General features: G+C 42.0%; 1 protein-coding gene across 7 annotated transcripts in view; it reads right to left on the reverse strand.

Moving 5' to 3' along the window:
* The window catches only part of abcc8 (ATP-binding cassette, sub-family C (CFTR/MRP), member 8), an 86,905-nt gene that overhangs the window by 31,209 nt on the left and 35,973 nt on the right, over positions 1-19,723 (reverse strand). For 6 of the 7 annotated variants that reach the window (XM_015964890.3, XM_015964889.3, XM_070550439.1 and 3 more), the window contains 8 exons: positions 14,116-14,250; positions 13,485-13,647; positions 12,916-12,956; positions 12,384-12,529; positions 10,403-10,517; positions 10,068-10,244; positions 9,413-9,485; positions 9,219-9,324 (listed from right to left, as the gene is read on the reverse strand). In XM_015964890.3, coding sequence (XP_015820376.1) covers positions 9,219-9,324; positions 9,413-9,485; positions 10,068-10,244; positions 10,403-10,517; positions 12,384-12,529; positions 12,916-12,956; positions 13,485-13,647; positions 14,116-14,250 — 956 coding nt within the window. The remainder of the gene's footprint in view (positions 1-9,218; positions 9,325-9,412; positions 9,486-10,067; positions 10,245-10,402; positions 10,518-12,383; positions 12,530-12,915; positions 12,957-13,484; positions 13,648-14,115; positions 14,251-19,723) is intronic. The other variant, XM_015964892.3, reaches the window with a different exon arrangement.

A 19,723-nucleotide genomic window follows, 5' to 3' on the forward strand; every position in this document is an offset into this window, starting at 1 on the left:
AATAAAACTGAGGTTAAGCTGCAAATAGATGGATGTGAAATTGAGCAAGTAACAGAACATAAGTTCCTTGGAATAGTAATTGATAATAAATTAAGTTGGAAACCACAAATTAAACATGTATATAATAAGGTTGCGAGAAGCATCTACATTATGAATAAAGCTCGGCAGTACTTGGATTATAAATCACTCCATGTCCTTTATTATTCATTGATTTATCCCTATCTTATTTACTGTGTAGAGGTATGGGGTAACACTTAGAAAACATCTATTGTACCCTTGTCTATCATACAGAAAAGAGCCCTGAGAGTCGTTCACAATGTTAGATTTAGAGACCACACTAATCCTTTATTTATATATTCTAAAATACTAAAATTTAAAGATTTAATTCAGCTATATGCAGCGACATTCATGTTTAAAGTGCATAGGAAATTATTACCACACAAATTATTAATGCTATTTATAAAACCAGATACCGTATATAATTTCAGATACAAACTTAACTTTAGGCATACATATTTTAGAACAACAATAAAGTCATTTTGTATTTCTGTTACGGGTGTAAGAGTTTGGAATAAGCTAAGTGAGGATCTAAAGCAAAGTCCCTCATTGCATAAGTTTAAAGAGAAGTATAAAAAAATTATACTAATTAATTACATGGAGGAGGAGGAAAAGTTGTAAGGGTGTTGCATTTGATTGTAATTGTTTATTGTTGGTGAACTGGGAGCTGTGAACATGGCGGGGGGGGGGGGGGGGGGGGGGGTTTGAAACATGAGAAAATGTAAATTTGGTTTGTGTGATTGAGGATAAAACATGTTATAGGAAAATGGCAATGACACTCAGTGTAGGGAAAATATATATATTTTTTGTTTTGTCTTTCTTGAAATTTGATTTGGGGGGGGATTATATAAGCTACCAGAGCTTCGTTCCCTTCCCATTGAACATGTTCTACATGTGTATATGTATGTATATATATATGTATATATATATATGTATATGTATGTATATATATATATATATATATATATATATATATATATATATATATGTATGTATGTATGTATGTATGTATGTATGTGTGTATGTGTATATATGCATATACATATGTGTGGGTTTCTTTTTGGATACTTTTTGAATGCTTTGGGTTGTCTATTGATTTGCATGCATGTTCAATAAAGAAAGAAAGAAAAAAAATATTAGCATTTAGAGTCCTGAAGGCTAAGTGAGGAAGATACTGAAATAATAAAAGAGTAATGTGAAGAAAATTGGAGCAGCAAAAGCTATAAAATATGCATTTAGAAGTAAGCGCAATGAAATATTATATATAAATAGTAAAATGCAAACTGTGCAAGAAAACATGCTTTGTTAAAATGGTAAATGGCCTATACTTGATATAGGGCCTTTTAGAGTCCTGGAACCCCCCAAGGCGCTTTACAACACAGTCATTCACCCATTCACACACACATTCACATGCAGGTGGGGATGAGCTACGATGTAGCCGCAGCTGCCCTGGGGTACACCGACAGAGGCGAGGCTGCTGAGCACTGGCGCCACCGATCCCTCTGACCACCACTACCTGGCAGGGGGGGGGGGTGTGTGGGGGGTATGTGTCTTGCCCAAGGACACAACAACAGCAACAAACTGAGCAGGGCTCAAACCTGCAACCTTCCGTTTATGGGGAGAGCACTTAACTCCTGTGCCACCGTCACCCCTTTAGTTGTCTCCCCGCTCCAACACACCTGATTTGAATCAACAGGTAATTACCTTGAACAGGTGAATCAACTATGTCGAACAGGGAAGCAACTAAAACACGCTGAATAGCTGCCCTCAAGGAAGGGAATCGTCTACACTTGCTCTGAATTTAGACCGACCTTAAATCACAAAAACAACCAAATTAAAAATATTATTTTAATCCAAGCACTTCTTAATATTAAAATATCAAACATTTTACATAATAGTCACTCCATATAGATAAAAGTACTTTCATGTCAATAATAATTTAGATAAAATGGACTTGTGAGTCCAGGAGGGAAACCCAGACCCCCTCCGAGTTCTGGTTCTACTCCAGGTTCTCCTCCCAGTTGGATTGTGCCCAGAAAACGAGGCTCCACAGAGGCATGCTAATTAGAAACCTGAACCTCCTCATGTGAATGCTTCTGATGAGGAGGAGCTCCACAGGGAGGATGGAGCTCCTCACCTTCTCTCTTGGGTTCACACCATAAGATTTAAAAACCATCTGAAGACTCAAAAATATTAGCCACCCCAAACGTGGCAATAAAGAAAAAACACAGATACAGTGGTGTGAAAAACTATTTGCCCCCTTCCTGATTTCTTATTCTTTTGCGTGTTTGTCACACAAAATGTTTCTGATCATCAAACACATTTAACCATTAGTCAAAGATAACACAAGTAAACACAAAATGCAGTTTTGAAATGATGGTTTTTATCATTTAGGGAGAGAACAAAATCCAAACCTACATTGCCCTGTGTGAAAAAGTAATTGCCCCCCTTGTTAAAAAAAATAACCCAACTGTGGTGTTTCACTGCTGAGTTCAATTTCTGTAGCCACCCCCAAGCCTGATTACTGCCACACCTGTTTCAATCAAGAAATCACTTAAATATGAGCTGCCTGACACAGAGAAGTAGTCCAAAAGCACCTCAAAAGCTAGACATCATGCCAAGATCCAAAGAAATTCAAGAACAAATGAGAACAAAAGTAATTGAGATCTATCAGTCTGGTAAAGGTTATAAAGCCATTTCTAAAGCTTTGGGACTCCAGCGAACCACAGTGAGAGCCATTATCCACAAATGGCAACAACATGGAACAGCGGTGAACCTTCCCAGGAGTGGGCGGCCGACCAAAATTACCCCAAGAGCGCAGAGACAACTCATCCGAGAGGTCACAAAAGACCCCAGGACAACTTCTAAAGAACTGCAGGCCTCACTTGCCTCAATTAAGGTCAGTGTCCACGACTCCACCATAAGAAAGAGACTGGGCAAAAATGGCCTGCATGGCAGATTTCCAGGACGCAAACCAAAAGAACATTAGGGCCCATCTCAGTTTTGCTAAGAAACATCTCACTGATTGCCAAGACTTTTGGGGAAATACTTTGTGGACTGATGAGACAAAAGTTGAACTTTTTGGAAGGCAAATGTCCCGTTACATCTGGCGTAGAAGTAACAGCATTTCAGACAAAATCATACCAACAGTAAAATATGGTGGTGGTAGTGTGATGGTCTGTGATTGTTTTACTGCTTCAGGAGCTGGAAGGCTTGCTGTGATAAATGGAACCATGACTTCTACTGTCTACCAAAACATCCTGAAGGAGAATGTCTGGCCATCTGTTCGTCAACTAAAGCTGAAGCGATCTTGGGTGCTGCAGCAGGACAATGACCCAAAACACACCAGCAAATCCACCTCTGAATGGCTGAAGAACAACAAAATGAAGACTTTGGAGTGGCCCAGTCAAAGTCCTGACCTGAATCCTATTGAGATGCTATGGCATGACCTTAAAAAAGGCGGTTCATGCTAGAAAACCCTCAAAGCTGTATTACAACAATTCTGCAAAGATGAGTGGGCCAAAATTCCTCCAGAGCGTTGTAAAAGACTCACAGCAAGTTATCGCAAACGCTTGATTTCAGTTATTGCTGCTAAGGGAGGCCCAACCAGTTATTAGGTTCAGGGGCAATTAATTTTTCACACAGGGCAATGTAGGTTTGGATTTTGTTCTCTCCCTAAATAATAAAAACCATCATTTCAAAACTGCATTTTGTGTTTACTTGTGTTATCTTTGACTAACGGTTAAATGTGTTTGATGATCAGAAACATTTTGTGTGACAAACATGCAAAATAATAAGAAATCAGGAAGGGGGCAAATAGTTTTTGACACCACTGTATAACAATTTTGGCCCTATAGTGTGATGTGTATGGCCACACAGCAAAAACTACACACAAACCAATTTCACCCACAAACATTCCCAGGTCAGATGGAAAATCTCCTAAAATCTCTTGAGATCAAACATGACTTCCAAGTGAAAAAAAAACATGGAGGACAAGGATTTGTCTTCTCGCTTTCTGATTGGCTACAACCAACAGGCTGCACACTCGTTTTTCCTCTGGGGCCACAACTGCTGATGTCAGGCCTAAACAACCTAACATGTTTAATATCCTCAATTTGTGATCGGAGCACTCCCAACATCCATCTGAGCAGACAGGAGCATTCGTCACACACCACAGGAGTATCTGATAGGATTATCTTTGGAGTCATTGCAGTAATCTCAGACTGCAGGTTTACTGGTGGTGCCCAGAATATCTAAAATTAGGATGGGAGGCAGATCTTTTAGTTATCAGGCTCCTCTCCTGTGGAACCAGCTCCCAGCCTTAGTCCGTGAGGCAGACACCTTGTCTACTTAAGACTAGGCTTAAAACATTTTTATCTGATAGGGCCTATGGTTAAAATCTGATGTTAGCCTAGATCTGGACAAGTGGGGGAGTAGAGGGAGGTGGAGTGTACAATCGGTAAAGACGGCTCTCTCTTGCCCTGCCTCCAACATGCCTCCATCTAAAAAGGCTAGGTTATCCAGAGTTATCTCTTTAGTTATGCTGCTATAGGCTTAGACACACTGACCACTTTTCACACTCTACTACTTCTACAATCTGCTCTTTAACTGTATTATTTTCTGCAATTTCAGCTGTTAACTTTATTTTTTCTCTAAGTGTTTTTCTACCCAGAAGAAGCTACAACGATGTTCTGCTGAGCTGTGGTGGCCTCATGGAGGGGACCATCGTCTAGCACACTGCTGCTGACCACTTAAACATTCTCCCTCTCCTGATAATAACTTTTTATTGCTTTCCTTGACATTGGATGTGCTACTGCTAGTTCACCCGTTTAATTATAGATTCACTAGGATAAATACAATAAAGTTTATCTCTCACCGAATAGAATATTTACTTAGAAATCACAATGTAACCATAGACACATTACTTGGTGTGTGTGTGCGTGCGTGCGTGCGTGCGTGCGTGCGTGCGTGCGTGTGTGTGTGTGTGTGTGTGTGTGTGTGTGTGTGTGTGTGTGTGTGTTCTGTCTTCTCGATCCCCAGTGAGTCGTGGAGGATGGCTGCTTATACTGAGTCAGGATTCTCTGGATGTTTCTTCCTGTTAAAAGGGAGTTTTCCTCTCCACTGTCGCTATATGCTTGCTTAGTATGAGGATTGCTGTAAAGTCACTGACACTAGTCAGTGACTTGATGCAACCTGCTGGGTTCCTTATATAGGAAACATTTTTTTTCTGATTGGCTTATGGGCCATTCCCTTCTGTACCGGGTCGGCCCGGGCCGGGTAGCCCCAGTCGGCCCCAGCCTGGCCCAGTTGATTCCACACATCCTTGCCTTAAGCCCATGTGGGCTGATTCTACCCACCAATCAGAGGCTTGCTCTAATGGAAGGTGTGAATTTGCTGTCAGCAGTGGGTGTGTTGGCCCTGGTCGGCCTGAAGCAGACCCCCTCGAGAAGAGGGCTGAGAATGAGCCTTGGTTGGCCCGGAAAAATACCAGGCCACCCAGATATGTAAACAACCTACGCTACCCGGCCCGGGCCGACCCGGTACAGATGGGAATGGCCCATTAATGAACTGACCTGGATTGGAATGTTTATTATGTGAAGTGCCTTGAGATAACTCTTGTCATGATTTGGCACTATATAAATAAAATTGAATTGAAATAATCAGAGGCCTCCTTGTGATTGTCAAAAGGAGGATTGGGTCAAAAATCAGTATAATTCTCTTGCTGTGTAAAGCAGGCCTGAGGCTGATGCAGGTGGTTAATTTCAGCTGTTTTCATCCAGGATCCTGTTGTTTTGTTCATAAATTAAATCTCAGGTTTGAGTTGATCTTTCGGTACTCACGAACAACACAAGATCCTTTTGCTCCTCTGTCTGAAGTAACGACTCAAATGCAGCATAATTTATCATTTATAATATTAATTTCTCTTTGTGACACATGTTTTATTAAAGCTTTGACTTCATGCATTCCAGCTGTGTCCAGTCCTGGTCCCTGAGGACTTCTACCCAGCATGCTTTAGTTGTTGCTCTGCTTCAACACACCTGGTTTTAATCAGTGGGTGATTAACAGGTTTCTGAGGAGATGAACTGGTAATTCTACTATTGAATTAATCCAATAATGGATGGAAAACCACTGATGCACCTGGAATTCTTGCCTTTTAGTTCTTGGTTTTTGTTTGTTTTTCTCATCTGAATTTTTACTATGCCATTTTAGGATTGTTATAGTTTTGGTGATTTATTATGATCTCCACTTGGACATGTGTGAGAAGAGGATGAAGCAACCCAGCGAGGCCGAGCAGCCAGACCATCAGCTGGTTGATAAAGTTGTAAAATAAGTTAATTTACATCTAATTAAGGACCCGTAAGATGTAAGATTCCATAGTAAACATGAAATCAATTTTACGGACCGTTGGGTTATTTTAACCAGAAGATTGGAACTTTTTATTGCAGGGATTATGTAACACTTTGTATTTACTGTAGCAGCAGGTAGGTCAGGTCCTCACAGAATCAAAGTTGGCAGATTTATAAACACCGCAGAGACTATGCCACGCTTCAGAAAGGAAGGTTCTGATTGGATCAGTGAAAGCAATGTGTCATGCCTTTACATTACGTGTAATCAGCATGTCTAGTGCAGCTAGATTAAAGTCATATTACTTATTAAAGCATATTAATCATAACATTGTTATTTCACAGATCAGTCAACATTATATTATTGACTAACACTTTGTTTGATTAGCTTTATTAAAAATAGAGTTCTTTGATTTATTTAAAGGAAAGAGTCCTTTCTTCAATCTTCTCTTGAGCTGGAAAGAAAGCAGTTTTAGAAGCGAATGCATGACCTTGAGGCAGTCTCATGCAGCTTAGTACTGTGTCAGAGGCATCTGTGGAGAGAAGGTAAATAACCTTCGGAGGAATAGCTCCTCCATCACGTTACAAAGTTGTTTCTGAATCAGAAATGATCTCCAAACCAGCCAATCACCGCTCTATCATTATCAACCTGAAGCGCCACTGGCTCCTCTGATTACTAACACTTCCACCACAGTGAGGCGGAAGCCCGTCTCATTTATCTTCTTCTGCATTTGGCTTGATTAGTGTCATCAGTTTGTTTTGCTGCCCTCAGCTCTGTGCTGAACGAGGAATTTATTAGAGAGTCCCTCTTAAAAGCTGACAGCTCTTCCAGGAATCAGCGCCTGATCAGTGTGTACTGTAGCTTTAATGCTTCTAACCGAACACAGCGGCGCAGCGACAACAGAACATCACAGGAACAGAAGGACAAACTCTGTTTTATGTGCATCCAAAATCGTGGCGACGGCAGAGTCCAGATGACAGCTGCTTCGTCATCCGGGGGGCACGTGATAGGTGAGAGTCACTGGCAAGCAGTAAGGTATTTTACCCAACCTAAGATCGCGCGCGTGTGTGTGTGTGTGTGTGTGTGTGTGTGTGTGTGTGTGTGTGTGTGTGTGTGTGTGTTACAGCCAAAAACAGTTATGATCAGCTGGGAGAGTCTAAACCTCTGACAAATGGAGTGCAGCTCTATTCTGGGTGCCTGATGAGGCGTTCAAATGCAGCGATGACTCACCAAACGTTTGAAGGGTTTAATGTGAACTCTCCTGTTTCATTGAAACACAGGAGAACGTCCGAGTTTGCAGTATGATTAGAGGTTTTTCCTAGAAATGGCCATATTGGCCAACCAGGTTTACTGTTTGGCTTTGTCGTGTTTAAAAGCGATTTTATGACTTTTACGGTAAAGCAATTCCTCCGTCTATATGGAAGCCCTGAACCTAAACAACAACAATGCACATAGCGATATGCACGTCTTGTTTCTGGGAAAAGATGACAATCCGGAAAACAAATCCTCTTCTGACTACAATGACTTCATCTGCAAATGTGCAAAAGTCAATTAAAACGATTGTTTTTTCAATTGAAAGAATGACAATAAAATTTTTTGTGCAAATATGAATAAAGCTCAGCAACACTTGAGTGTGAGTGAATGCTGCTTTAATTTTACATAGAAGGAGAGTATTTTAATATTTTGAGCTGTTTTATGATTAATCTACATGAGAGCAGGGTTTGCAGCCCTGCAGCAGATGCTTTACAGAGATGATGGGAAGGTAAGTGGGATTTCGGTGTGTGCTTGACCTGCTGCTGCAGCAAACGGTCTGGGAGTTTTTCCTTGAAGCAGCAAACTGAATTCAGGTCACTGGTGCATAAAGTGTTCTGCCCAACCATGAAAGATAGCCAGTTCTTTATCAGCTCTATTTCATTACCCTACAAATCCATTTCTTTATAATGCTGAGTCATAGTGAGAATGCTCTTGCAAGGCTAGTTTTCCTGCATATGGCTTTGTTTCAGAACTAACTGGTGCAGAAATACCTGAAATAAAATGATGCAGAAGCTCCAAATGAACAAATTACTATGGAGGTTTAGATAAGGACACAGAGAAAAGACACAAAAGCTCGTTCGGGAGCATCACAACTTATAAAGTTAAACTTTGTGTTTCCAGAAGCAGAAATAATTCCTAATATCTGAAATGGTAAATGATAATGATAAATAAACTTGTATAGCGCCTCTCAGAGTAAGGACTCCAAAGCGCTTTACGCTACAGTGTATCATTCATCCATTCACACACATATTCACACACTGGTGGGGATGAGCTACGGCTTAGCCACAGCTGCCCTGGGGCGCACTGGCAGAGGCGAGGCTGCCGAGCACAGGCGCCGCCGGTCCGTCCGACCACCACCAAGGGCAGGTTAACTGTCTTGCCCAAGGACACAACAGCAGAATTCTCTGTCCGGATCCGGGATCGAACCTGCAACCTTCCGATTACAGGACAACCCACTTAACCCGTTGAGCTACTGCTGCCCCAAGCATTTGTATATTGCCTTCTTAGGTTTCTGCAACCCCCCAAGGCGCTTTACAACACAATCAGTCACACACACACATTTACACACTGGTGATGATGGGGTGCGCTCACAGAGGCGAGGCCTGCCATTCACTGGTCCCCCCGACCACCACCAGCAGGCAAGGCAGGTTGTCTTGCAGCATTCTCTGTTGTGAGCCGGGATCAACCCTGCAACCTTCTGCTTACTGGACAAGCCGCGCTACCTCATGAGCTACAGCGTAAATAAAACACACAACTGTTTTCAGTGAAAAAACGATGCTGACCTGTTCCAGATGACAGTTCCAGAAATCCTCTGCATCTCTCCCAGTGCTGCCAGCAGCAGAGATGACTTCCCACAACCCACCTGACCCACGATCATCGTCAGCTTTCCTGACAGATTAGACGACATGGCGTTGTTGTAACTGTAAACGTAAATAACAACAAGGAAGCAGAGAAACGAGGAGGAGGCGATGCTTACCAAAGGGAATCTTGATGTCCACGTTGGAGAGCGTTGGTGGTCCGTCTGTCCAGGTGAAATATCCCCCCGTTATCTGGAGATGTGGCACAGGTTCAGTCAGCAGATGAGTCAAACTGAACATTACATGGGTCTGGTGCAGCTCCTGGGCTGTGAGCTGAATGTAAAATACTCTCAAGCTCATTAAAAATGTAACATTTTGATTCGAAGGCCGTCTTTGGACGATGACACTTCAGGATACTTCTCTAAGCTTTGAAGGGCTGACGAATAAAACAGGAACATCAGAAGAAAACACAACATTTTATGATAATTCTAGAGGAAAATATTCTAAGAAACAAAAAAAGTCTAAACACAGCTTATTAGTATCAGGCAGGAAAATGACCAAATACATCCTTAGATCTTTTTTTTTTTCCAACCAGACTTTTGTTCTTCATGTAAAGAAATCTTTAAAGGTCATCAAGGGTTTTGATTCATAACCTGAAGCGAAACTGTGCCGGTTTTGATCTTTCCACCAGCTGACCTTTAAGTAAAGTTAAAATCTTGAGGCTTCTGGTGCGGTCGAGTCATCGCTGAGTTTTCATAAAGGTTTTTGCCTCAGATCACACCTGCGTCTGCCTGGCAGACAGTTCAGAAAGACGACTCCGGTTAACCCCTTCACCTTGATGCAGATGTCTCGGTCCACTTCCTGAGAAGGCCCGTCGCTCTCCTGCTCCCCTTGTGAGCTGTAGTTGTTCCATTCATCCCTTGGAGGGCGCTTCCGGTTCACCACCTTCAGGGGCTGGAGGTACCGGGAGAAAAAGGAGGAGGACGACGAAGGGAAAGGCTTAGAGGACGACTAGACGAGGGTTGTATGACATCCAGCGAATGGAGGGTTAATGGTCATAATAGGAGTCAGGTGGAGGAAGAGGACAACAGTCAGAGCTGGACGAAGCAGAGAGGAAGTGACAGAATCAGGTGTTTTCCTGCATCGTCTCCAGGAGAGCTCGTACTCACCACCGCCTGGTATCTGTTTTGGTTGTGATTGCTGCAGCTGGAGGTTAGCGTGGCTTTAGGCTCCTGCTCGTCTCCAATCTCATCGCTTGAGAAAAACTCACTGAGCTTCTGAACGCTGCCAAAAAAACAGAGTCAGCTGTCGGGGAGCGAAAGTAAAAAATCTGCTGCTTTAGCTCTCAGATCACAACTTTCTTCTTCCTGAGAAATTTTAAATCAGATTCAGCAGTCTCCACACCCATCTGCTCAATAAACCCACTGTTCATCTCCCTTCTTGACTGACTGCTCTGCTGACTCGTGCAAAACAAATCTGATTACATAACAAAACACCAGCGTGTGACCTCGACTGGCTCAAGTTTAATCTACTTCACAAACAAAATACAGTAAGATGTCCTCGTTTCATACAAATCTGAAACTAAAGGATGAGATTTGCTTCACAGACTATTTTCCACCATCAATTATGTAAAAACAAAACCTGTTCAGCCCCACGTGGTTATATATATATATATATATATATATATATATATATATATATATATAGTTTTGTTTCAGGATACATTTGAGTATTTTGCATCATTTGTTTCTAAAATCAGCATCTCCAAGGATCACAGGCGACCTTCACATCCATCCTCGTAAAAATAAAACTTCCCAGTCACACCAACGCCACGGAGACTGCTTCCTAAAGCTAAAGATGAGATGTGGTGTTCACACTTCCTTTTATTTCATACAGATTAGATTATTGTAATGCCTTGCTCTCTGGTCTACCCCAAAAGAGTATTTGGTGCTTACAATTACTCCAGAATTCAGCAGCACGTGTGCTGACCAGGACCAGAGGGCAGGAACATATTACTCCAGTTTCAAAATCGCTGCATTGGCTTCCTGTGCATTTTAGGATCGATTTAAAAGTTATTTTATTGGTTTATAAATGTCTCCACGGTTTTGGACCGTCCTATTTACCTGACCTTCTCTTAAATTATGAGCCGCCGTGTTCCCTGAGGTCCTCCGGTACTGGCTTTTTAGTCGAACCAAAACTTATAGCCACTATGGCCCTCGTCTGTGGAACGGTCTGCTGGAGAAACTCAGGGCTGCTGAAATTATTTATGCTTTTAAAAAGAGGCTCGAGACCTACCTTTTGACCTTGGCTTTTCATTGATATATTTAACTATTTTTAGCTCGTTTTTCATTGTTTTTATGTAAAGCACTTTGTTGTGATTTTATCACGAAAAGGGCTCTATAAATAAAAGTAGATTTGATTTGATTCAGCAGTGGCAGTTTAAGGTGATCCCTGCTGTAATTTCATTCACTGATTACAAACCCTCCAACCTGTGAGCACATCCCAGAGGCGCAAGCGGAGCTGATTGGATTTGAAGTGACGTGACCTTTTTACCTGAGAGCTGCTCTTCCTCAGTCACTTTACGTGACATCCTTAGAAGACCGTCTTACTTGTTAATTCACTCGATTTTTGCTAAAGCGTTTGTATCTGTGAGGCCTCGCTGATCACTCCAAGTAAATTGCTGTAGCTAATTATTTTATTTGTCCCTTTTGGCACCATCTTTTATGCTATTTCTGTCACAATAAAAGCCCTCAGACTTAAAAGTGGGGTTAATAACTGTATTCTAGAGGCAGAAACGTGTCAATCAGTCTCAATAATCAAAGTTGGATAAAAGGTCAGAGGAATGAAAAGATCAGAGAAAAGGGATTGACATCGGCACAAGTCACACAAGTCACTAAATCACAAAAGATGATGCAGGTGGAAAAGTAGTAGTGATGTTTGAGTCACGGACCAGTTTACGAGTGATGGTGTTGGTGACAAAATCCAATAATGCAGCTGACCCATGCTCTGCAGGGAAAGGTCACGAGCTTCGTCTAATCATGTTACGTTTCAGCGCTCGGCTCGTGCTTCAGTCTCAGGTGGGTTTTTCTGCGGTTCACCTTTCCACCACAACAACACATTCAAACCAAAGAGTCCAGACATGTTTCTCACCTCACAAGGGCCTTGACGGTGGAGCGCACCACGCTGGAGAGGAGGAATAGAGGGGTAACCAGGATGTGAAAAAGAGACAGGGAGGCAAAGGCCACAGCTGGGGACAGATCAGCGTCCTCGGAAATGTGGACGTGAACCACAAACGTCTGCAGGATCACAGAAAGGACACGGGTGTCTCGGGTTAGCTGGAAGTAAATGACGTTCCCTCCTTGGAAGGAACGGTTATTTGTTGCCAGTTCAAGGTAAAACTCCATCAGGGGCAAACAGACGGTGAGTCGGGCTCATGTCACCCCATGGGGAGGATTGAATCAAGTCTAAGGTGAATTGCTTGTCTCTACGTGTCCCTCACTGTTGTCCCTGATCCTCGTGTTTGTCTGGCTTTTGTGATTTTTAACGGTCAACAGCCTTGGAGCGCTTCCATTAATACAGGCGGGATTTAGTGCTCTGCTGCCTGGCGTCGTCTCTGATCTGTCCTTCGCAAAGACAATAACTTAAAGGTCTACTGCGGAGAAACCCCTAAAATAAAACTCACCGTCAGCACAGCTGCAATCGGGATCGCTGCATTCATGAAAACTGGGGGAGGAGCACACAAACAGAAGTAGGAATTCATCAGCAAGACACGTTTTTATCAGGAATGTGGAGGTTTGTTGATGCAGGGACAGATATGTCTGGATGACTACAAAAAGAAGATATGCACATCTGCAGAAATATTGCACAAATGCTGCAATGCATCCCTGTTTAAACATGCAAATGTGTCATTGATTCAAATAAAGCTTACCTATTTTCTCAAGTTTTTCCTTCTTCAATAATCACCAACCATGTGTAAAACACTGGCTGTGAAGTTGTTTGAGTGTAGAAAAAATACTTTAAAATCACACAGCGTGTGGGGTTTAATCGGAAAACTGTGCTAGTGTCTCGTTCTTCTTGTCAAACTGCTAAACGGGACATTTTTGCTGACTTCTCCAAGTTTGCAGTCATTGATTTTAGATCAGATGCAGTCTACAGCAGAGCTGGAGCCACACAGACAGCTGCTGTCCTGCTATCATTCTTAAAAAGCAAATGTTAAAAAGGCAGTGGAAATAAATCAATAACATCACCTACTGGATATGGATGTGTAAAGAGCAAAGGCCTGCAGGCTGGTGAGCTCCTTGCCTCTGGTCTCCTCCACGCTGTCACGGAAGATGTGCTCCCAGGCGTACAGCTTCAGCAGCTTGATGCCCCTCAGAAGCTCATTGGTCTTCTTCAGACGCTCGCTGGAGTATTCCTGGAAGGACGAAAGCGGAAACCGTAATCCGACACATCAGCTCGACCCGAGAGCAGCAAAAGAGCAATCACGGGAAAAATCTAACAGGCGGAAGAACTGAGGCGAGAGTTTATGTGGAGTCCAAAATGTCCCACAATGATATTCCAGAGCTCTGAAGATCTTTAGCTGTTTGAGTTGCTGCCAGAAAAGTTTGAGCCGATGATGAAGGGGTCTGTGACCTGCAGCTCTTTGTCCCTCTGCAGCAGCATAAAGACTCATTCTACCGGTTGTCCAGTCCAGATTTACTCAAGAGTCATTTAAAACTCTGTAACTCAGTATCCTGTTGTTGAGTTTTTTTAATTAAAATAGGGTGAGGTGTGTTTTTGAGCTCGTTTAGCCTGTTTGATTGCGTCACATTCTTTTGAAGAAGAAACATTTTCACAGCATTTCATCCATAAACAGAAGATAGCAGCCAATAAAAGTACTCACCAGAGTGCTCTTTTGTGTTTGGGACAACTTTGTGGCCACAAAGTATTGTACAGGAGCTAACACAGCGATGATGGTCGCTCCGATCAAGGCACTGATTCCTAAGAGGTAGTAGAGGAGGATCACTCCCAGAATGATCTGAAAGACAAATATTCATCATGAATCAGAGAGGAATGCTAAATTCTCCCACAGACGGGTCGCAGGTCCGCAATAGTGCAGCAGCTAAATGAGAATGTAGTCTTTGGCAGCGTTGTTAAACCTCACGGCCCTGATTGTGGATAAAGCAGCAGCCAACAGGTAAGGAGATGACATCCAAACCTTTATTCCACTCAGAAAACCTGCAAACATTACAGCCACAAGCAAAAATACTGCTCTGCTGCTCTAAATCATTACTCTCCTGGCGTCCACATGAATGTCCACATCTAAAAGTGTCCACGTCTCCAGCCTCCAGGCGTCCCACTGATTGCATGCCGACTTGAGAGAGGACACAACCAGATGGATGTGACACTTCACCCCCACCCATCATCGCTCAAAGGATAACGTGTGCCGGTGGAGTCGAGGTGTCTGATTATCTTCAGCCTTTTTACGACAGCAGCTCGGGAGGGAGACAGTCACGTACGCCACACCCCCACACGGCCTCTGTCAGGTCCTCGCATCACACACGTCTGATTTAAAAAGGCTCAACACACACACCGCTGCTTTGTCAAAGACAACAACGTTTTCTAGCTGAAGTATTTCAGAATCAGCAGACCCCCGAGGAGACAAACACAACCGAGTGATTATCAGATTATTCTGGAGGGAAACGAAACACGCCAAAGCGTGTGTGATCCTGTCAAGATTTACTGTCATATTTTCTGTGAAGATCAAAGTAATTCACCAAATGAGCTGAAATGTTACCTTCTTAGATTTGTTTTTATTTTGTGCCACAAACCTCTAAAATAATGACAAGCTCTTGAAAGAAAGGTCAAGGGCATGAGCTTCACATCTACTATGGTCGTCCGCTTATTCCGTCTCCGACTTTCCCTTCCGCGTGTGACCCCAGTATCGATCTCAGTATTATCTTGAACATGGACGTAATTTTTTTTTGGGGGGGGGGGGGGGGGGGGGGGGGGGGGGACATGTCCCCTCCCACTTTTTCCAAAGTAAAGTTTTGACCCCTGCACTTTTTACCATCCAAAATCAATATTACACTATATTAAATTGACACTGATTGAGCTCTAGGGCCAAACAGAAAACAGCCATTTGTGTTGAAACCTGTTTCCCATTAGAACATACTGTAAAGATACCCCCCCCCCCCCCGTGTCCCCCCCACTTCTAAAGTGAAAGTTACGTCCATGTCTTGAAGGATGTCTCAATTCCTTAAATGTCCTCTGGAGGAGAAAGGAGCGAGAGAGAGAACCTCAAGGTGGGCGATGGGAGTGAAACCAGAGGATTATTACCACAGAGATGTTAGAGGAAGGTAAGAGATGACAGATTGTGTTTGGCGTTTTGGTTTCGCTCTCATCGCTAACTCAAAAACTTTCCAGCATCTAGAACAGGACTGATCACATGACCTCTATCATAACAGAAACATAAAGGTCAAAAGAAGGAATGGTTCGGCCGTCTGCCCATAAATGGCGATTTAACGTCAAAAGAGGAGTCAGGGATGTAAAATATTAATTTCACCACGCAACTCATGTAGAATTTTAACTGGAACATCTGCGCCTTGATAAAACTCCAGTCAAGAGCTACAGATATTCATGACATTTTCCAACACATCAAACTTGGTGGGTGAAAATCAAAAGCTCACTGATTCATCACGCCAAGGCAGAAACGAGTATGGCGGACAATGGGAGCAGACAGGTGCGCACGAACAGCGAATACTAATACGGCTTCAACAGTCCACATCTCAGCGGGCTTTTCCTGCCTGTGGAAGCCTTTCAGAAGCAGCCATTTTCTCTTGAGTTCAGCCTCCTTTTTAGTCACCGTGTTCTTGTAATGATGTTCATCTTCAGTCTCACTTTAAAATAAAAGAGTTGATCCAAAACAACAACAAAAAACCTGCTAAATAATGAGCAGCAGTCCTGTTTTTCTGCATTTCTAAATATCACATTGAACTGAATGGCTCATTTATAAACCCTTGCTGCAGACAGTTAGCAGGTTCAAGGTGCCGTACAAGATGCAAAGCAACATTAGGATTGAATGGAAGCACAACACAATAAAATAATGAAAAGAAATATGGCCATAGAGCAAAAAGAAGAAACACTAAAAACATGAATAAAACTAGCAACCTGATGCAAAATAAAGCTTTAGTCTGGCATTTGTGATGGGTAGAGACGTAGACTTGCGTTCTGACCGAGGAACCACTATTAGGCCGTTTTCAACGGCAGTACTCAACGTGACTTGGGATGGTTCGGTTCGGTATGGCAGCTTTTCCCAACACCACGGTTCGGTATTCTCCCCCTGCTTCCATTCTACTTTTCAGTCTCTGCTCTGTTGTGGTTCCAAGGGATGAGTCAGACCGGCATCGCGACTGTCGGCCGCTGATTGGCTAGGAGGCGGAGCCACTGGTTGCTCCTGAACTTTCTGGCTGCTGCCTCGCTGCCTGCAGCCATTTCCTGGTTCAGAATCTGGCAAAAAGACATAAAACTGAACAAAATGTTCAACATCACCACCATTTTTGTATTTCTGTGTAGCAAACAGATGATGTCACACTGTTTACTGATCACCTCCTGCCAGGGCCAGATTAACACTTTGTTGTACCCTGGGCATCAATGTTCAAGGGCCCCATCACGACCCAAGAATCACAATAATATGGTCACATACAGAATATTTTACTGTAATATGCAGTAAATATACTCAATACTTGAATGCCTGGCATCACGTAACCCGCTCAGGGTAACCTTTGACCCACCTTGTGTAGACTGACCAATGAGGAGAGGGTCTTAACTTGAGGCCCTCTCTTCATTGGTCAGTCTGCACGAGACTGACTCTCAACTGACGTTCAGTCATAGGCAGCGAAGCGTCTCTGTGCAGCGCAAAAGCCCGGGTGGACAGTTTGTTTAATATAGGGTGACCATATTTCCATTTCCAAACAAGAGGACAGGAGATCTGTGCCTATGACGTCACACTATGGCAACGCCACACAAACCACGTTGGGACCCATTTTTTTGTAAGAACTAAATTAATATCAGATTCTGCCAATTAAAGGGCTTTAAAACAATTCATGTGTAAATATTTAGCATATTTACTGCAAAATCTCATTTTTCTGCTTTAGTGCTGCAACAAGGTTTTATTAATAATAAATTATTATACCTTTTGTTTTACTACAGCATCGGTATGCTTCCTGTGCACAGATTATTAAGGATGCTTGCTTCAGCTGTGAGATTAGACGATAGGGTCAATGATAAAATAAGTTGTCACACACTCCATGGAAACTTTCAGAGAATCCACAAATAGTGGCTTTCACATGGTTTTGTTACTTTTTGCAAGTTTGGAAAAGCAGCAGATGAGACAGCATGTCTGATAATTTAGTTTTTCATCTGATAATATTAGAACATGTCAGTAATGTCTGAGGGGTTTTAACAAACAGTGTATAACTAACACTCCTGGGGAGCCCAGTTATTGGGGGACGGGGGGGGGGGGGGGGGGGCATTTTGCCTTGGCCCCCAAAATGTCTTGAAACAGCCCTGGCTGTGTGACTGAGTGTTGAAGGTGATCTGAATTGTATCAGATGTATAATTATTACATGTGTGTAGCTTATTGCTTTATACAGGTAAAAACGTGGCCCCCAGACTCTGGAACTCTCTCCCCCGAGCCCGAGATCAGTGGTCTCCTTTAAAAAGCAGCTGAAAACTCACTTGTTCAAGCTGGCTTTTGTATGACTTTCTTCATCACTCTCTTTTTTCTGCTCTCCCCACCTATTCCACCTTCCTCGGGATCCACTGATTTCCCTCTTTCCTATTCACTCTCTCTTTCTTAACATTTTTTAATCACAATTGTCTATTTTTTGCTCATTTTAAATATATTTTTAACCATTTTCTAAATTAGTTTTTATATTTTTACATTTTTTGTTTTTGTGAAGCGCTTCGTGATTTTTATCTTGAGAGGCGCTATAGAAATGATATTTTCATTTACTTCTTCTTCCTCGTCTTCTTCTTCGTCTTCGTCTTCCTCGTCTTCTTCTTCATCTTCGTCTTCCTCGTCTTCTTCTTCGTCTTCGTCTTCCTCGTCTTCTTCTTCGTCTTCATCTTCCTCGTCTTCTTCTTCGTCTTCGTCTTCCTCGTCTTCTTCTTCTTCCTCGTCTTCCTCGTCTTCTTCTTCTTCCTCGTCTTCGTCTCCGTCTCCTTCTTCTTCGTCTTCGTCTTCGTCTCCGTCTCCTTCTCCTTCTCCGTCTCCTTCTCCTTCTCCTTCTCCTTCTCCTTCTCCGTCTCCTTCTCCTTCTCCGTCTCCTTCTCCTTCTCCTTCTCCTTCTCCTTCTTCTTCTTCTTCTTCTTCTTCTTCTTCTTCTTCTTCTTCTTCTTCTTCCAAGCTAAACATGGTAAAAATGTCCGAAACGATTTCCAGTAGATAATTAATGTGAAAAAAAAAACAAGGAATGTGATGTTTTATTGTGCATGTTATAAACATACATTTACATGTGAGATAAAGATGCGTTCTGCTAAGAAATAAAAGCTCATTTGTATTTATAAAGGCCATACAAGATGTCAAAATGACCAAAACATGTCTGAAATGTGTTATTTTTTTAAATAAAAATTGAACATTTCTGGAAAATCTTTATAGAATACTGAAAGATAATCTGTGTGGCATCTGTTTTATTATGCTGTGTTTTAAACTGATAGGTGGGAAATATTCTAGAAGAAAAATCTTTTTTTTTCAATACAGGTAATTTTGTTGAAAAAGTAAAGGAGTTTTAAATGGATACAAACTATAATTTTAGGAGAGATGTTTGACTGCATCAAAGGTCCAAATGTAAAAATACACATCATGAAATGAATTATTCACATAAAAAACTAAAACTCTAAATCAATAATGTGCCTGAGAACCAATATTCAATCATTTGTTGCAAATTTTCATCAGAAATATAAAACAAAGCGCTCTGATCATTTGAATTTGGTTGATTATTTGTAGATAAAATCATTCTGTTCACAACAGAATTTATTCAATAGATTTATCCTAAAATCTGTTATGTAAATTAGATTATGTTTATATTTAATTTTAGCATTTTATGTTTTCTTGCTGTGTGGATTTCACTTTTGTTACTGGCTGGTCGCATCTGTTAGTCACTATACACTCCAAAAACACTTGAAACAAACTATTTTATTTATTTATTTGATTCTTTTTACCCTCGTTTTCATTTTCCAGTTATTAAAATTGTGTTAAAATCCTCATATTTTCTGTACCATCCACCTCACCCTGCTTGTTTCTTTGTGTTCCTCTGTATTCATCCTCCAGGTGTAAAAAACACTTCAGCCATAATACTGATGATTATAGCTGCGTTTTTCTTCAGACAACACGTTTTATTATTGGAGGAGGGAAACTAAAGGTTCAGCAGGTAAATCCAAACTAAATTATGATCTCAAGGATACCATCAGTAGAAAAAAATAGGTTCACAAGGAGAGCTTTGAATTTG

This window comes from Nothobranchius furzeri, chromosome 4 (assembly GCF_043380555.1).
Source record: "Nothobranchius furzeri strain GRZ-AD chromosome 4, NfurGRZ-RIMD1, whole genome shotgun sequence".
NCBI lineage: Eukaryota > Metazoa > Chordata > Actinopteri > Cyprinodontiformes > Nothobranchiidae > Nothobranchius > Nothobranchius furzeri.